Source organism: Microcebus murinus, chromosome 2 (genome assembly GCF_040939455.1).
Source record: "Microcebus murinus isolate Inina chromosome 2, M.murinus_Inina_mat1.0, whole genome shotgun sequence".
Taxonomy (NCBI): Eukaryota; Metazoa; Chordata; class Mammalia; order Primates; family Cheirogaleidae; genus Microcebus; species Microcebus murinus.
Genome location: NC_134105.1, coordinates 28,846,638 through 28,864,355, shown reverse-complemented (window position 1 = coordinate 28,864,355; position 17,718 = coordinate 28,846,638). Strand labels below are relative to the sequence as shown.

Below are 17,718 nucleotides of genomic sequence, written 5' to 3'. Positions count from 1 at the left end.
TGGTTTCCAACTCCTGACCTCGAGCAATCCGCCCACCTTGGCCTCCCAGAGTGCTAGGATTACAGGCACCGTGCTCGGCCAGAAGGTATTTTTATGTCCTCGAATGCAAACTAAATTTCCAGGACTGTCACTAACATGTAAATAGAGGAAATGATTGTATTTTTTTAATTGAACCTTTACCAAAATGTGTTCATCTTTTCAGAAAAATGATATCACCCATGGATTTTCTTTCTTTCTTTTTTTATTTTTTTTGAGACAGAGTCTCACTTTGTTGCTCAGGCTAGAGTGAGTGCCCAGTTTCAGCCTAGCTCACAGCAACCTCAAACTCCTGGGCTCAAGCGATCCTCCTGCCTCAGCCTCCCTAGTAGCTGGGACTACAGGAATGCACCACCATGCCCGGCTAATTTTTTCTATATATATTAGTTGGCCAATTAATTTCTTTCCATTTATAGTAGAGACAGGGTCTCACTCTTGCTCAGGCTGGTTTCCAACTCCTGACCTTGAGCAATCCGCCCACCTTGGCCTCCCAGAGTGCTAGGATTACAGGCGTGAGCCACCACGCCTGGCCTCACCCATGGATTTTCTACTGCATATCTAGCTCTCGAGACTCTACCTCTACGTCACAGTACTCTGAAAATTTCAACAGTTTTCTCATGTATTTGGGCCCAAACATTTGCCTATTGGAATACCTATTATTATATTATTTCGTTATAATTTATTTTATGTCCCTTTGGTTTTTTTATAATTAGGCATTCCATTGATTTTCAAACATTATGCGTGTGGGCGGGTTAAATTATCTATGGATTCTATTCCCAGACTAGGGTGGGGGGCTCTTATGATCTTTTTATTACCAATGGGGGCCCAGTAGTCTCCCGCAGCCACGAGCGGGGGCAGTCCTCCGCTCGCCAGGGGTCGCTGTGGCGCCGCGCGGCCGCGCCGGGTCGCTCTCGCGTGGCCGCCCCGCCTCGGGCCCCCGGGCCGAGTGGGCGGGCACGACTGCGCCCAGGTCGCGAGGCGCCCTTCGACCAGCAGCGCCCGGGGCGGGCGGGTATAAATGGAGCGGTGGCTCCCCCAGCCGCCTCTCTCCGCCCCGGGTCGCTGCTCCCTCCTCCGCTTTCGGGCTTAGCAGCCTGAAGAAAAAGAGAAAAAGATAAAAAAAAACCCGCAAACGCTTCAAAATCTAAAAAAAAAAGAAAAGAAAAGAAAGGAAAAGAAAAAGCGAATCCTCCTCGGAGAACCCGCGGGGAAGTCACTTTTGCGCGCTTCCGGCCTGCCCTGCGCCCGCCGCCGCCGCACTTGGCGTCCGCCGGTCTCCGTCCGTCGGTCCAGGGGTGAGCCGCCCGCCCGCCCGGCCAGCCCGGCCCGCCGTCCGCGTCCGCGCCGCGTGGCAACCCCGGCCCCGCGGCCCGTCGGCGCCCTCGCCCCCCGCGCCCGGCGCACCACGTGTCCGCACTGCCCTTCGACCGCCCGCCCGGGGCTTGCCGAGTCGCACCCACGAGATTTGGTTTCCCTCTTCCCTGGCTGTTGTAATCTTAAACCGCCGGGAGCCCAAGGCCTATATTTATAGAGAAACGCGTGTCCCGAAGGCCGCCGTGGGCAGCATCTGTTTGCCTCCTAAAGGATTTTTAATCCTTCGGAAGGGGATTCCCATTTTAATTTTTTTTTTTCTTTTGGGAATTTGGAGCTTCAAACCAGGACAGCTGAAAATCACAAACTCCCAGGGAGGGCCATATTGTTTTTGAGAGCCTTTTGTCTGAGGTGTTGCAGCCCCGTGCGAGCTGCCCTGAACTCCTGTTTCCCGTCCGGTCTCTGAGCCTACCTACTCCAGCTCGTCGTAGCCTCGCTCTGTGCCACCTGTGAGCCGCGGTGCGGGCCACGGCTCTGAGAGGGGCCCCTTTTGTCCTTTGGTGGGCCCTCTAAGAAGTCCTCCTGGCGGGGCTCGGGGTGGTGGGGGCTGGGGAGATGAACGCTGCGGCCAGCAGCTACCCCATGGCCTCCCTGTACGTGGGTGACCTGCACTCGGACGTCACCGAGGCCATGCTGTATGAAAAGTTCAGCCCTGCGGGGCCTGTGCTGTCCATCCGGGTCTGTCGAGATATGATCACTCGCCGCTCCCTGGGTTATGCCTACGTCAACTTCCAGCAGCCAGCTGACGGTGAGTAGAAGCTGTGCCCACACATGCATGGGATCCCAGGGGACCCCAGGAGTCATCTAGACAGGGCCCTACTGCCAAGGAGGGGGACAACACCACAGCATGCTGCCACAGAAGCCAATAGTGGGGTGCAGGGGTTGAGAAACAGCTGGCATGAGATGACCTGGGTTTCAATTCTGCTTCTATCACTTGCTAACTGGGTGACCTTGGGCTACTCAATAATGGTGGAGTTGGAAGCTAAGGAGACTGTACACAGAGTCAGAGTGAAGTCACTGTCATTCCATTTTGTGTGGTCCTGCTCTAGTGGGGCTGGGCTGTTAGAGACCCTTGCCTGGTCTGGTCAGTGGGCATAGGCTTGTGCCCCTCACAGGCCTACCAAAAACACAGGATGGTTGAAACACAGTTCCCTGCAAAAGTTTTGGATTGCAAAACTGCTACCCCCTTCCCCACCTTTACCCTAGACTAAGTTTGATTTTGTGCCAATAAGAGACCCTTTACGGCAGGTAGGAAGCAGGAGGAATGAAACTCTAGCAGAGACTTGTGTTGGTGCCACCAGAGCTACATGGGCCAGGCCAACTCCTTGGTCTGTTTGCCACTGAAGTGGAGAAGTGCTTTGTTCTGGGGAAGTGCCACTTGAAAATCCACTGGTCTGGTGGCATTTATCACTTCACCTGTGAACAGTGCTTTACACTTGTCAAAGCCATTTTTCTTCATCCAGTCTGAAGAAAATGAGACTTCCAAAAAGGAAAAGGAACTGCAAAATGTTGGAGCCCAAGTTGAGACTCCCAGTGCTCCGATACCCCAGATTATGGCCTTAGCATAGAGTGGTAGAGAGGTATGCTGCAGGCATGGCAGGAGTGAGGCCAGTGGAAACCTAATCGGGCTGCATGTGACTCCAGATTAAATGGGAACAACTGCAGAGACCATTACTGGGAGAAACAAGCCATTCTGTGGCGAGGGACCTCCAGGTCTCTCATTTTGTCCCTACTTTGTTCACTGTGTGAGGCACTGAAAATGTTACTTGTCCAGGTTGCACCTGAGACCAGAGACTTAGACAAGTTGAGAAACTAGGTATTGCCACCATCAATCCAGCATGCTCCGAGCTGAGTTCTGTCTCTAGCCCCAGGAGCACAAAAAGAGCTGAGTGTGGTCTTTAGGGGAGAAGTGGGTACCTTAGTTGTTGTCTGCTTTCTTGACCTCTGAACAAAAGTCGTGTCACTTGGAGATAGCAAAAGCCATTGGTCAGTGTGTCTGCCAACACATACTTATTCGAGACCTCTCCCTGCTATAAATAAGTGCAGCCGGATTTGTCAGACTAAGCCTACTTGCCTTGCCTTGTTCAGTGCTGTCTGGAAATAGACAAAGAGCTGCGTTGAAGTGGGCTTCTTTACTACTAATTAATGAAGTAGGTTGGGGTACTAGACTGTTTATCTTTGATAGCCATCACAAGTGAACTCTTGAACCTGGACTTTTCTTGACTTGGATCTGTCATCTCCCTTTTCCCCAACTACACATGCAGCTCTGGTGGCACCAACACACATCTCTGCTAGAGATAATACAAATGAGCCCCCCTTCTGAGGAAGATGGGAGAGGTTGTTGGAAATAATGAGTAAAAAGAAATTCCCCAACTGATTGGACAGTAGAACTTGTAGAGGGACAGAGAATTTTGTCCCTCTTTTAAGTGTGATGTTGCCTTGAAGGCAAGGAACAGGCTCCCTTGCTCTGACGCTGTCTGAATGCCCGCATGGAGGAGGTTCTGGGTGATTCACTTCTATGAGATGTGTAATAGTCTTAAGGAAAAGTGGCCACCAGATCTGAGCGTCCTTGTTGCCCCTGGTGAAAAGAAGTGTTCCTGGCTTGCAGGAGATGATATGTTTTAGCTTCCAGTTCTTCAGATGGTCTCTGTGACACACTGGTGGACTTGATTGGGAATCTAAAGAAGCATCCCAAGATACTGGGTGGAGAACTTGGTTGGGCACCAGGGTAAAATCCTAGAATGCTACAGAACTCAGATTAAGGCTTCAGAGGGTCTGGAAAGCACTAGGTGCAGGGCCTACCACCTGCACTGTCTGCTTAAGCAAGAAGGTGTGGTGGTTTAATCCTACTTGGGCTCATAAGGCAGAGAACATCTCCATGTGTGACCAGTTCTATCAATTTGATGATTGAGGCTTTTGGTCCAAATCAATTTCTGTTCTCAGAAATTGAATATAAGAAACTGGGCTGAATTCAGTGATAGCACATTTTTCCAAATCATTTGCTCATAGGTTTTGTCATTTGTCTCTTTATAGATGGGTTGCAGACTAAATGACAGCTATTTGATAACTGTGAAGCAATACTCCTCTGAAAAATAAATCAGAATTGGGTGTTTATTTCCTGATCACTAGCTAGCTGTGTTAGCCACCTGAACACAAGTTTTTACACTTTATAAATTGCATAATTTCAGCTATCCCATTTGAATCATGGTGATTAGGCTGCAAAGTCTTTTATAAATGGTAAAGCTTAGTCAAATGGGAGGTGTTACTGTTGGATCTTGGTGCCATTTAGATTATCCTTACCCTAACAAGGACACAGATGCAGAGGGGTTCAGACTTCTGTCATGAAGTAGAGTGATTAATTAGAACTTAATCTACCTTCAGTAACATTGCAGGCTAGAGGAACCTGATGCCCTTTGATTTTAATAGAGTTGCCTTTTATCAGAGTGATTACCTTGAAAAGTCCTGGAGTAATCTGTTCTTGAGATGGTGGCCTACGTGAGTTGACGTTTTATATCCTTGATTGAAATTTGTTTCTCTCTCACAGCTGAGCGGGCCTTGGACACCATGAACTTTGATGTGATTAAAGGAAAGCCAATCCGTATCATGTGGTCTCAGAGGGATCCCTCTTTGAGAAAGTCTGGTGTGGGAAACGTCTTCATCAAGAACCTGGACAAATCTATAGATAACAAGGCACTTTATGATACTTTTTCTGCTTTTGGAAACATTCTGTCCTGTAAGGTAAACATTGAATGATTTCAGCAGAGTAATTATTGAATCTTGAAAACAAGATAAATACTAATGGGAAACTGCCTTGGAATTGGGCAACAGGGTATGCTAATTTTCAAAATGCTGGAAGTAGAATCCTGGAAGTTCCCATAGGTAATAATTGGGACCCCAACCCAGCATGACCAATAAGTACTTTCATGTCTTTGTTTATTCCTCCCTCAGCTTGAAATATCTTTCTGTTTTCTGGCTTTGGATGGCCTTGAAAGTTTTTCTTTTGGGTGGGGGAGAGGAGAGGCCCAAAGAAGTGTCTCCAGTCTTGAGGAAACCTGTCACTTTAGAAGCATAAATTCACCCTCTTTCTCTGCATCTGTTTATGTGGAGCACTTTGTAAAACTTACACAGTGGTGGTTTACATGTCTTACACACTAGACTTTTATGGGCTTGGAAAATGATCTGTCTTTCTGCAGCACCGGTTTGTACCCAGATCTCTTAAAGGTTTTTTAATACAAATAAATAAGAAAACATTTGGAATAGGAGCAACTTAATAGTGGCTATTATTTGTGAATGGAGCATGTACCAGGTGCCTGGTGCTGTGCCAAGTGTAAGAAAAGCCATACCTGGAACAGTTGGTTGTCTTTGGCAATGGATGGGTTGGAGGCTTCTTAGACAGGGGAGACCCTGAGGTTCTCAACATCTCTGGAGTTGACCAGTGGTGCTAAAGTGGTCTGCTTTGTCTTTGACAGGTGGTGTGTGATGAGAACGGCTCTAAGGGTTATGCTTTTGTCCACTTCGAAACCCAAGAGGCTGCCGACAAGGCCATCGAGAAGATGAATGGCATGCTCCTCAATGACCGCAAAGTGTGAGTGTCCCAGTCCGGAGCAACAACCATCGCATGAGCCAGCTGTGGCCCCACCTGGTATTAACTGGCACACACAAGGCGGCTACTGGTTCTCTCGGCCCAAGTGTGGCCTGCTCCTACCTCTCCACTCCAGGGCTGGTGAGTCTCCCTGCCCGAGCTGTGGCAGCCCTTTTGACTCGCCAAGGTGGGCTTCCTGCCCAAGCCATGGCCTGCCTGCCGCCTCTCCCTCAAAGGCATTCGTCAATGGGTTTTGTGAACATCGGCAACTAGGGCTGGCTGGAAGGCAGCTCTAAGCCCACTCTGAGCGGGGGTCTTGGCCAGTGGCAGAGTGGAGAGGGCCCTGGACTGACCAGGAGCTGCATACTAGCTATGCAACCTTGGCCTTCCTGTGACTCAGGTCTGTCCATGGGTCTTGCTAGTTAATGCCAAATTGTCCCTCTAGTTCTCCATTATGACTCAGTGATCTAATACAAGGCTGGCTCCACAGTAATACTTAATTTGGTTACAATGAAAAATCTCATCCTTTGCAGAGACATTTCATAACAGACTTTTGTTTTGTTTTAGTTGTTACTGTAGAATGGAGAAGAGGGGTAACTTAGCAAAGCCATATGGGAAGGAAAAGGAGCAATAAGTCTTGGCTATTACAAACAAAAATAATTTTTGTCCTTTGTGTGTGTGTGTGTTTTTGTTTGTTTTTGAGACAAGAGTCTCACTCTGTTGCTCGGGCTAGAGTGCCGTGGCATCAGCCTAGCTCACAGCAACCTCAATCTCCTGGGCTCAAGCAATCTTCTGCCTCAGCCTCCCGAGCAGCTGGGACTACAGGCATGCGCCACCATGCCCGGCTAATTTTTTCTATATATTTTTAGGTGGCCAATTAATTTCTTTGTATTTTTAGTAGAGACAGGGTCTCACTCTTGCTCAGACCGTTTTTGAACTCTAGACCTTGACTGACCCTCCCACCTCGGCCTCCCAGAGTGCTAGGATTACAGGCGTGAGCCACTGCGGCAGGCCTGTCCTTTGTGTTGTTGAACAGACCAGAGGATAGGTTGTGTTTATAATGTCCATGTGGCCAGTGATTGATCTATAGGTATCACTGGAAAGAAATATGAAAATTTTCAGTGTGTGGATACATTTTCCTATTAAGTATAACAGTACCAAAGTGAATAAATAAAAAATAAAAAACAAAGGATGCCTCTCCAATGATCTCACTCCTCGTAGGATTAACCACTGTTAACAGTTTGATTTGTATTCTTCCAGACCTTTTCTGTGCATTTACATAGTTGCACAGAAATGAATGTTTTAAAAACATGGTCATCAGGTTTCTTCATGAAGGCAATGTGGTGTGGTAGGAGTAGCCCTGGTCTGAGCCAGGAGTCCTGGGCTTGCTTCTTACAGGATAGTCCTGCCTCTTTTCTGCTGGCGATTTGGGGCATTTCTGAGCTTACTCTTTCAGTGGTGGATGGGGACCTCATGTGTTTTAACTTCTCCTGTCAGCCTTTAACCTGTATTCCTTTGGGCCCCAGGAAATCAGGTTTTATTTCTCTAGTGATCATTGTTATTTGTGGTTTCTTTTTAGGTTTGTGGGCAGATTCAAGTCTCGCAAAGAGCGGGAAGCTGAGCTTGGAGCCAAAGCCAAGGAATTTACCAATGTGTATATCAAGAACTTTGGGGAAGAGGTGGATGATGAGAGTCTGAAAGAGCTATTCAGCCAGTTTGGTAAGTAGAGGGTCCTTTGCCCCACATGTCCCCTAGGATCCATCTGGTTCAGCCAGAGATTTGCTTCAAGTGGGTTCCTAGAGAGAAAGAAGCCTTTTCTCCTTGAGCTGTGTTAGAAATGATGTTATTAATTGTTCTGTCCTTTGGTAATAGGTAAGACACTAAGTGTCAAGGTGATGAGAGATCCCAGTGGGAAATCCAAAGGCTTTGGCTTTGTCAGTTACGAAAAACACGAGGATGCCAATAAGGTGAGAGTACCACAAGGGTCAGGAAAACCTTTGTAGGAGGTGGCCCCAGAGTATGGGCAGGGCCTTGCTAGAACACCGTAGAGCAGAGCTGGAAGGACCTGAGTATCTAGTAGTGGATGTACAGTTACTGTACTCTGGAATCCTCTTCCTGAGGAGCTTGCACATGTTAATATATCGTTTAATTGTTTACAAAGCACTTGGCACATAGCTGTTACCTCAGCTGCCAGCTTTTGAAAGAATAGGACATGAATAAGATGTTTTTTTCCCCTTCAAAGGTGAGGGGGGGGGGACTAAAGCCCTGAGAGTTGCTGATTGGTTAACATCATAGCAGCTATTTATGGGCAAAGGATTGTGCTGGGCCTTCAGCATTTGTAAATACCTACAAAAGAACCTGTGAAATTTATTGACAGTCAGATTACAACCTAGGCTCACGTCACCATGCTTGTCTTTATGCAACTGTACTGTTTTTCCTATATTATCTGGACTAATAACCTATTTAAATATTAACCACACTTTACAGGTAAGGAAGGTTGGATTTGTTTAGCAGGCTTCAGAAGTGGAATGAAGTTAGTTTTTAGCCCTATAGGAAAGATTTCTTTCTCAGTATTTGGTGGGACTTATCTCCTAAAAAAGACCCCTGTCTCTGCAACTTGATTTTAAAGACATATATTTCCTCTCTAGGCTGTGGAAGAGATGAATGGAAAAGAAATCAGTGGTAAAGTCATATTTGTAGGCCGTGCTCAGAAGAAAGTGGAACGGCAGGCAGAGTTAAAACGGAAATTTGAGCAGCTGAAACAGGAGAGAATTAGTCGATATCAGGTAAGATGGTCTTGGCCCAGCCTCCCAACGGGATTTGCTATGAAATATTTGCAAAGCACCCTTACGTTTAGCAGGCTTTCTCTTCAGTGACTTGGAGTCTGCTCTTCCTCTCATTTTCCCCAAGATCAGGTTTAAAAAGATATACACCTACCAGATATGGCAGCAATTATAGAACCAGGGGCAAAAGAGATGAATTTTTTCATTGAGGGGCTTGCTGTTCTGGAAGCTTCAGCCTGTTGCTCCTTAGCCATGTAGGTTCTTTTTACTTACATGATGTCCCTTTGTTTGGCATGATGGCAAGAAGAACCCTGCTGGAGTGAATGGTGGGCCAGAGCAGCTGTGGGAGGTGGGGAGATAACATGGGACTGCACTGATGGTCCCCTCAGTTTCAGGGCAGTGGTTTCTCACCCTTGGGCTTGCATCAGAATCATCAGCAGAGCTTGTTAAAAATATGGCTGGACTGCAGCCCACAGTTTCTGATTCATTAGGTTTGGAGTCCGGCCTGAAAATTCATTTCTAACAAGTTCCCAAAGATGCTAGCACTCCTGGTCTGGAGACCACACTTTGGGAACCATTGTCTTAGGGAACATGTGTGGTATAGAAGTACAATTAACAGTGATCCTTCTCCTTCAGGGGGTGAATCTCTACATTAAGAACTTGGATGACACTATTGATGATGAGAAATTAAGGAAAGAGTTTTCTCCTTTTGGATCAATCACCAGTGCTAAGGTATTTTAACACTCAGATTTTGAGATTGAAAACAGTAGTATTATAGGTTTATTGGCATTTGTTTAATGAAGGGATAGGATCTAAATTGTGTTCATTTGTGAGAGTAGCTACTACATTATTCCTTACACATCTGAAGATATGCCCTGAAGGTTTCATTAGGTTAACAGTGTACTGTCTCAGATATGGGTATGGAGAGGAATCTGGCCTGGCTGCTCCCTGCCAGCCCTCCAGAGCACCTAAATCTTTCCCATTCCTTGCTGCTTCGTGCTGGTGTGGGGACAGATGGTGCTACAGCATGAGCAGAGGAAATCCAGACAGGTTTTCCATTTGTCTTGGGACTTGTCTCTACAACTCTGCCACATTTCCCCCTCCTTGAATGAGGGGATTTTAAAGATTATGGAGCAGGGGTTGGGAAATTCTACCCCAGTTTTATAAAGAAGTGGAAAATGGAATGGAAAGTTTCTTCATGTTTTGCAATGTGCATGATTTGTTTGGTTTTCTTTGATAATCATATCAACTGAGTTAACAGGGTGAGTAGGAACTTCATTTTAAAGATAAGGAATTTGAGTCCTTGAGCAAGAGAATGCTGGCTACGTGGGGATGGTGTACTGTGTGCATGTCCTTGGCATTTTGGGAGTGTGACAGAGACTGATGGCATATGAAAGTTCGGGTCATGGCCTAATGCAGGTCTTGTTCACCAGAGGTATAGCAGATACCACAGAGTCCTTTAGGTGATGAGAAAGGAAGCCATGTGGGCTGGTAAAGGCTTGGTGGCCCTGCCCTGGCCCTTAGCACAGGTGCTCTCAACCTGGGAATACTGTGCAAAGAAATGTTATCAGTTGTAGTAGGGAGTTGACCAGAGGCCAACTCTGTAGGGTTTGCCCAGTTCCTTACCCCACCCCCTTGCTATCACCCCTTGACTGGCCCCTATCAGTGCAAGGGGTGATAGTCTCTCCTCACTTATCTGCACAGTAGTCAAGTTGAAATTTGCAAGAGAGCAAAAGGACTGTATCTTAAAGCTTCATAGATACCATTCTCAAGATCATGGTATGGCTTTTTATCCCCCACATGTTACAGGCTCACCTCCTCGGTAAAGAGTTGTTGGGTTGATATACATCTTTACTTCCCTGTCCTCCACTTCAGGAGGCTCACCAGGCTGTTACCAAAAACACAAACAAAATGATGTCAAGCACATAGTCATTGCTACCAGTACTTCTGAGGAGGTACACCAGGGAAAGCAATAAATAACTATTTCAGGTGAAGGAAAAAAAGCCATTAGCAAATGATGAACTTTGTGTGGAAAAAGACTGCCAAAACCAGTAGACATGTGGCTTTGTAGCTATTTGCCTTGGAATATGTCATGGAAATTGAGGCTCAGAGGGTAAGGATGACTAGAATCTAGACTGTCTCCCACCTGGTTGTCTCTTATTCCATTCAATTAATGGTGGCAGTTATTGGTGACCTGAGGGTTTTGTAACTTCTCATGTGGTATTTCAAAAGTCTTATCCTAATCTTGCTAAGAATTTGTGAAACTTTAGTCTACTAATGTCTTAGAGCAGATGAGCTCTAAAAATAAATGTCTAAATACTACTGTCAAGATCTTTTGCGGGTACCTAGGGGAGACATCTTTGGGTTCCTGGTTTTACCATTAGCCATGTCATAGTGTTTGAGAAATTTAGTCTCATCTGGTGACTTAAAAAAGAATGCCTAGGCACTTTACTTAGGAAGTGTGACTTAACGGGTCTGGTGTACCTCATGGGCCAGAGTTGAACCTCTGACCTAGACTTGGTAATTCAGCAGGATCCAGGTTTTCTGGCTCTTATGAATAGCTACTCCCACCCCCACTCACCCCTCACCCCCCCTACACACACACACACACACGGACACCTTTTTTCTTAAGTAGCTGGTTTCATTTTGTAGGTGATGCTGGAAGATGGAAGAAGCAAAGGGTTTGGCTTCGTCTGCTTCTCATCTCCTGAAGAGGCAACCAAAGCAGTCACTGAGATGAATGGACGCATCGTGGGCTCCAAGCCACTGTATGTTGCCCTGGCCCAGAGGAAGGAAGAGAGAAAGGCTCACCTGACCAACCAATATATGCAGCGGGTGGCTGGAATGAGAGCACTCCCTGCCAATGCCATCTTAAATCAGTTCCAGCCTGCAGCTGGTGGCTACTTTGTGCCAGCAGTCCCACAGGTGGGTCTGCTTTGTGGTCACGGCTCTTTGGAACCTGCCTACTGACAGCTGTTCCTGTATTCTACAGTAAGGGAGAGGGATTTTTGGATATGGGAGTTCTAGAATGTCAGAGTAAGGACCCTTCAAGTAAAACTGAGGAAGGACTTACACATACTCATACATACACTTAGTGGCAGGAGTAGAGTAAAATACTCCCCATTAACTGACCTCTTGGCTTTTGAGTATAGGGAGCCTTTATTCCAAATAGTTAGCCTAGGGCCTGGAGTGAGATGAGATACTTCTCTGGTGTGGGTTTAGGCCCTTAAAAGGGCTTGGTATTCTTTCTCACAGGCTCAAGGAAGACCTCCGTATTATACACCTAACCAGTTAGCACAGATGAGGCCTAATCCACGCTGGCAGCAAGGCGGGAGACCTCAAGGTAGGTGGTGGGGAACAATGATTTGGTCACCCATGATATACCTATCCTGGTTTCCCCTACCTTTCCTACTTGCCCCCTCCAAGGTGCAGTCTAGGTTCTGGTCCACATTGCTTGCCAGTGATGCACAATTTTTGTCTTTTCACCAGGCTTCCAAGGAATGCCAAGTGCTATACGCCAGTCTGGGCCTCGTCCAACTCTTCGCCATCTGGCTCCAACTGGTAATGCTCCGGCCTCTCGTGGCCTCCCTACTACTACTCAGAGAGTCGGTGAGCAAACTGGCCTTTAGAAGTGTGGCCCGGGGAGGAGGGAGTCACGATGACTAGGCCTTGCCCTGGGTTGGTCAGTTTGTTGGGCTCAAGTTTGAGTCCTGGTTCTGTAATCTCAGCTGTGTGCTTAGGTAGGTACTTCAGGAGCAGAGAAACAATATGAATTCTAGGTGTGTGTTACTTTTAACATTCTTCGCTCATCGGTGACTCGTGTGATAAAAGTTAATCGTAGAAAATTGCAAACTGGATGACTGTAGAGGCAGCCTATTCTTCAATGGGGTGAGGAGGGTGTAATACAAGAAAACTGTTTCTTGCAGGATATGTCCTGCATTCCAAGATGTGCAAAGAGTTGTGTGTTATCTTTTGGCTCATTCTTGAAAGTAGCAGTAGTGGACCCACGCGTGATGTGTTGTGTGAACGTGCTTTGAAATTTCTTCTTCCGTGGGACGTGGCCAGTTGGACATCTGCTGCCAACACTGATGTGCATTTGCTGGTCTGTTGTAGGGTCTGAGTGCCCGGACCGCTTGGCTATGGACTTTGGTGGGGCTGGTGCCGCCCAGCAAGGGCTGACTGACAGCTGCCAGTCTGGAGGTGGTATTGGATGCACACAGAAGGGGGAAAGATGGGATTTGACGGGTCTTTGCTCAGACTGATGGGCTTTAATTGTATTTGTTCTTTCCCTAAGGCGTTCCCACAGCCGTGCAGAACTTAGCGCCTCGTGCTGCTGTCACTGCTGCTGCTGCTGCTCCTAGAGCTGTTGCACCATACAAATACGCCTCCAGTGTCCGCAGCCCTCATCCTGCAATACAGCCTCTGCAGGTGAGGTCCACAGAACAGGATGCTAAAAGGATTTTTTTCCCATTTCCACTTAATTTAAAAGATGCTTTGCTTTGATTTCTTCACCAGGTGTTCCTGTTCTGTGTTAGGGGGCTGTGTTCTGTTTGGTGATACAGACACTGTCCTTGCCCTTCAGGGGCTGGGAACTACCAGGAACAAAGGGGCTTGAAAGTGTTCTTCCTAATAACAGTTCACGCACAAGTGCCCCAGAGGAGAGAACACTTACTCTGTTTTATGGAATGAAGTATTGCCTGATTCTAAAATCACAAAGCCCACTGAGATTGAAAAAAATTTTTTTAATTAAAAAAAAAATGCCCCAGAAGAGGCAGCCAAGTGGCTTCCTGCTCTCCTTTTATAACATGCATGTGCTTACTCAGCTCTTTGAACCTCCAAATTACTTCCACATCCAGTGGCCTGTTTGATCCTTGGTTGCTCTGCAGGATGATTGGTACATCAAGGCAGGAAGTAACTTCAATTTACAGATAAGAAGTTCAGCTTAAAAGGGGCAAGAGGGTGGGGGACTGTTTGGACCCAGAGCTTAGATTTTTTTTTTTTTTTTTTTGAGACAGTTTCACTCTTGCCCAGGCTAGAGTGAGTGCCATGGTGTCAGCCTATCTAACAGCAACCTCAAACTCCTGGGCTCAAGCGATCCCTCCTGCCTCAGCCTCCCGAGTAGCTGGGACTACAGGCATGCGCCACCATGCCCGGCTAATTTTTTCTGTATATATTAGTTGGCCAATTAATTACTACTTTGCTTCAGAGATCAGTAGCGATTTGTTTTTGTTTTTGTTTTTTGACAGAGTCTCACTTTTGTTGTCCAGGCTAGAGTGAGTGCCCTGGCATCAGCCTAGCCCACAGCAACCTCAAACTCCTGGGCTCAAACAATCCTGCTGCCTCAGCCTCCCGAGTAGCTGGGACTACAGGCATGTGCCACCATGCCCGGCTAATTTTTTATATATATTAGTTGGCCAGTTCTTTTCTATTTATAGTAGAGATGGCGTCTCACTCTTGCTCAGGCTGGTTTCGAACTCCTGACCTCAAGCAATCCCACCCGCCTCGGCCTCCCAGAGTGCTAGGATTACAGGTGTGAGCCACCTCGCCCGGCCTGTAGCGGTTTGTTGTGGAGGTGCCACACTGACCAAGCCTTCAGACTCATAAGCTATTTAGTGGATAGATTACTCTTTAACCATCTTGCCCCATACTCTCTAAGTTGGAGGTTTTCTGAAACCTGATGTTGTTAAATACCTTTTTTCAGCAAAGCTCTACTTTGGGGCTATGACTAGCATTGACATTGCATGTTGACAGTTTTTCAGCTTTGATACAATAAAGGTGACATGGGATGTAATTATAAATGTTTTGATATTCACACCCTTTGACCCAATCTGTACTCATATTCACCCTAAAGGAAAACTAATTTTCAGGGAAAGGCTATGCATATAAATATTCACTGTAGCCTTATTTATAATAAAATTTTGAATTCTTGGATAACTTTGGGTATATTAAATGAAATGTCAGAAAATGCTTGCCTGGCATTATAGGTTTTATTTATGCATTTCATTTTCCTTTCTGATAGCATGCCATTTTCATTGATTGGTTGTTTTTATGTCCATATCATTCTATTCCCTGCCACACCCCTCCACCTCTCAAGGACTGCAATTAATTCCTTGAGAGCAAGGACAACTACATCCATTTCCTCTTCACATAGTTAGGAGTTCACATGTTGACTGGTCAGGTGTTCGACCACTGTCAGCTGCCGTCCTTTCCTCAGTGCTAACCTGCCTTTCCTGGTTCCCAGGCACCCCAGCCTGCAGTCCATGTGCAGGGGCAGGAGCCTCTGACTGCCTCCATGCTGGCCGCAGCACCCCCCCAAGAACAGAAGCAGATGTTGGGTGAGTGACCCACGTGCTTGCAGAAGATGCTAGAAGCTGGTGCCAACCCAGACACCAGTGTCTTGTCTTTACTGAGATTCAATTTGGTTTTTTTTGTTGTTTTTTTTTTTTTGGAGAAAGAGTCTCACTTTGTTGCCCAGGCTAGAGTGAGTGCCGTGGCGTCAGCCTGGCTCACAACAACCTCAGTCTCCGGGGCTCAGCGATCCTACTGCCTCAGCCTCCCAAGTAGCTGGGACTACAGGCATGCGCCACCATGCCCGGCTAATTTTTTGTATATATATTTTTTAGTTGGTCAATTAATTTATTTCTATTTTTGGTAGAGACAGGGTCTCGCTCAGGCTGGTTTCGAACTCCTGACCTTGAGCAATCCGCCCGCCTCGGCCTCCCAAAGTGCTAGGATTACAGGCGTGAGCCACCACGCCCAGCCTCAATTTGGTTTTCAACCGTCCCTCTGCACAGGAGAACGTTTGTTCCCACTCATCCAAACAATGCATTCAAACCTGGCTGGAAAGATTACGGGAATGCTGCTGGAGATCGATAACTCTGAACTGCTGCACATGCTGGAGTCCCCTGAGTCTCTCCGCTCCAAGGTGAGCTGGTTCTCGGGCCTTGCCACTTTAGCTCTCAGCTCGGGAGGATTGGGGGCTGTTGCCATGTGAGTATTTGAGAAAGCAGTGGCACCAGAAGCCCAAGTATCATCTCTACAGTTGGCTTTGGTCTGCCGTTGGGCCTGGGCACCAGGCAGGGGTGTTAGCTGTCCTCAGATTCACTGACCCACAGATTTCCCTTAGGTGGATGAAGCTGTGGCAGTTCTACAGGCTCATCATGCCAAGAAAGAAGCTGCCCAGAAAGTGGGTGCTGTTGCTGCTGCTACCTCTTAGACAAGGAAAAACTGTATGTTTGGCTATTTTGATTTTCTGCAGTGGTTTTCATTTATGAATGTCTTCCTAAAAGAATAACGGCAGTGTACAGAGCCATGTTTCTGCCATTTAATCTGATAGCTTGGGCAAGCTGTTACCTGAACTTTTTGTGTCATCTGGACGAGTTACTATGAAGAGTACAGATTATGGATGAAAAGGGGCAGTTTCCTCCATAAAGAGCACCTGGTCAGATCTCTCAAGATTTGTTGATCTGAAATAGTGACAGATGTGTAAGGAGTTCCATTAATCAGATCCCAAAGCCTTATTTCTATGAGCATCATCATCCTGATTTGGCCTGGGGTTGGTGTGTGCCACTGCCTATGTTTGGGAAATACAGTAGGCAGAGAGGCCTTGGCGTGTCAAGGGTCATGATGTAATGTAGGAGAGAGAGACACTCCTGATTTGTTGCACAGGATGTGTTCCAGGTGATTTCTTATCATAAGGACTATGATCTCTGTCCTTGGGAGCTTGGGTGAGTGAAGTTTAACTAGGAATGTTGGTGGGTGTTTCCAGATAAAGGAGAGAGTGGAATGAGCAAAAGCGGAGGCCAGGAAGCACATGGTAAGAGCCAGAGCTGGTGTTGGTAGGGGTTGACTTGGCCTAGCCATGACCCTCTTGTTAAGGGTCTCAGGAACCTTGTCATGTAGTGGGTAGAGGCCAGGGCTGCTGCTGAACATTGTATAGTGCACAGGACAGCCCCAACAGAATTGTATGTATGGCCCAAAATGTCAGTAGTACTGAGGTTGAGAAACCCCGTTATAGAATGCCTTCCTTTATCAGCAAGATTTTAGTCAATCTCTGAAATTAATTTGATTATATATTTATTTGTGTTGGTACTTTTCTTTTTAGGATTCAAAAGCCAAATAACCCCTCACGGAATTCAGCTCCAGGTTTGAAGACTTCCTAGCTTGTCCTATGGACCTCAACACCAGGAACCACGAATTACAAATTTAATAGGTCATTTTGTATCAAAAGGTCAATTATGAAGCGCCTAGGATTTTTCAATTATACAAATATATTCTCTGGGTTCTGCTTTGGCCCAGACAGTGTTAACTTTTTTTTTCTATTATGGGTTTTGATTCCCCCCTCCCCAGAAATTGGTTTATTTGATGTACCCAAGTCTTAAGTTTCTCAATAAAGAAAATCTCCATAAACTGCCTCTGTTTTACCCTTGTCACTGACCACAGTTTTATTCTATAAATTCCAGTTTTCACTGGAAGTAACATTAGGATATGAATAGGTTCCAGTGAACCTATTCCAATGAACTGCTCATCCTTTTTGCTGACTTACATATAAGTAGACAATTTAGGGTATGCTTACCCTAAATTGCTAAAGAACTGTTAAATATGATCTTGTCCCATTACATTCAGTTATAGGATCATTTTATTGGCCCCATTTAACTTTTTTTTTTGAGACAGTCTGGCTCTGTTGCCCAGGCTAGAGTGCTGCAACATTAGCCTAGCTCACAGCAACCTCAAACTCCTGGGCTCAAGCAATCCTCCTGCCTTAGCCTCCCGAGTAGCTGGGACTACAGGCATGCGCCACCGTGCCCAGCTAATTTTTTCTATATATTTTTAGTTGGCCAATTAATTTCTTTCTGTTTTTAGTAGAGACAGGGTCTCGCTCTTGCTCAGACTGGTTTTGCACTCCTGACCTTGAGCAATCCGCTTTGGCCTCCCAGAGTGCTAGGA

The 17,718-nt window shown here is 46.5% G+C and overlaps 1 protein-coding gene and 1 non-coding gene across 2 annotated transcripts; both read left to right on the top strand.

Annotated features, from left to right (window-relative positions):
• The first annotated feature begins 998 nt into the window (after window positions 1-998).
• On the top strand, window positions 999-17,186 carry PABPC4 (poly(A) binding protein cytoplasmic 4). Its single transcript, XM_075996903.1, has 16 exons — window positions 999-2,155; window positions 4,952-5,145; window positions 5,877-5,992; window positions 7,569-7,708; window positions 7,862-7,956; window positions 8,638-8,775; window positions 9,409-9,504; window positions 11,425-11,697; window positions 12,028-12,115; window positions 12,262-12,333; window positions 12,886-12,972; window positions 13,067-13,200; window positions 15,014-15,107; window positions 15,567-15,697; window positions 15,899-16,001; window positions 16,877-17,186. Exons 1-15 carry the CDS (start codon window positions 1,963-1,965, stop codon window positions 15,986-15,988), a joined length of 1,941 nt encoding a protein of 646 aa, XP_075853018.1. The 5' UTR covers window positions 999-1,962; the 3' UTR covers window positions 15,989-16,001; window positions 16,877-17,186.
• On the top strand, window positions 9,737-9,868 carry LOC142869863 (small nucleolar RNA SNORA55). Its single transcript, XR_012918412.1, has one exon. It is a non-coding gene; the product is annotated as a small nucleolar RNA SNORA55 (small nucleolar RNA).
• Window positions 17,187-17,718: the final 532 nt, after the last annotated feature.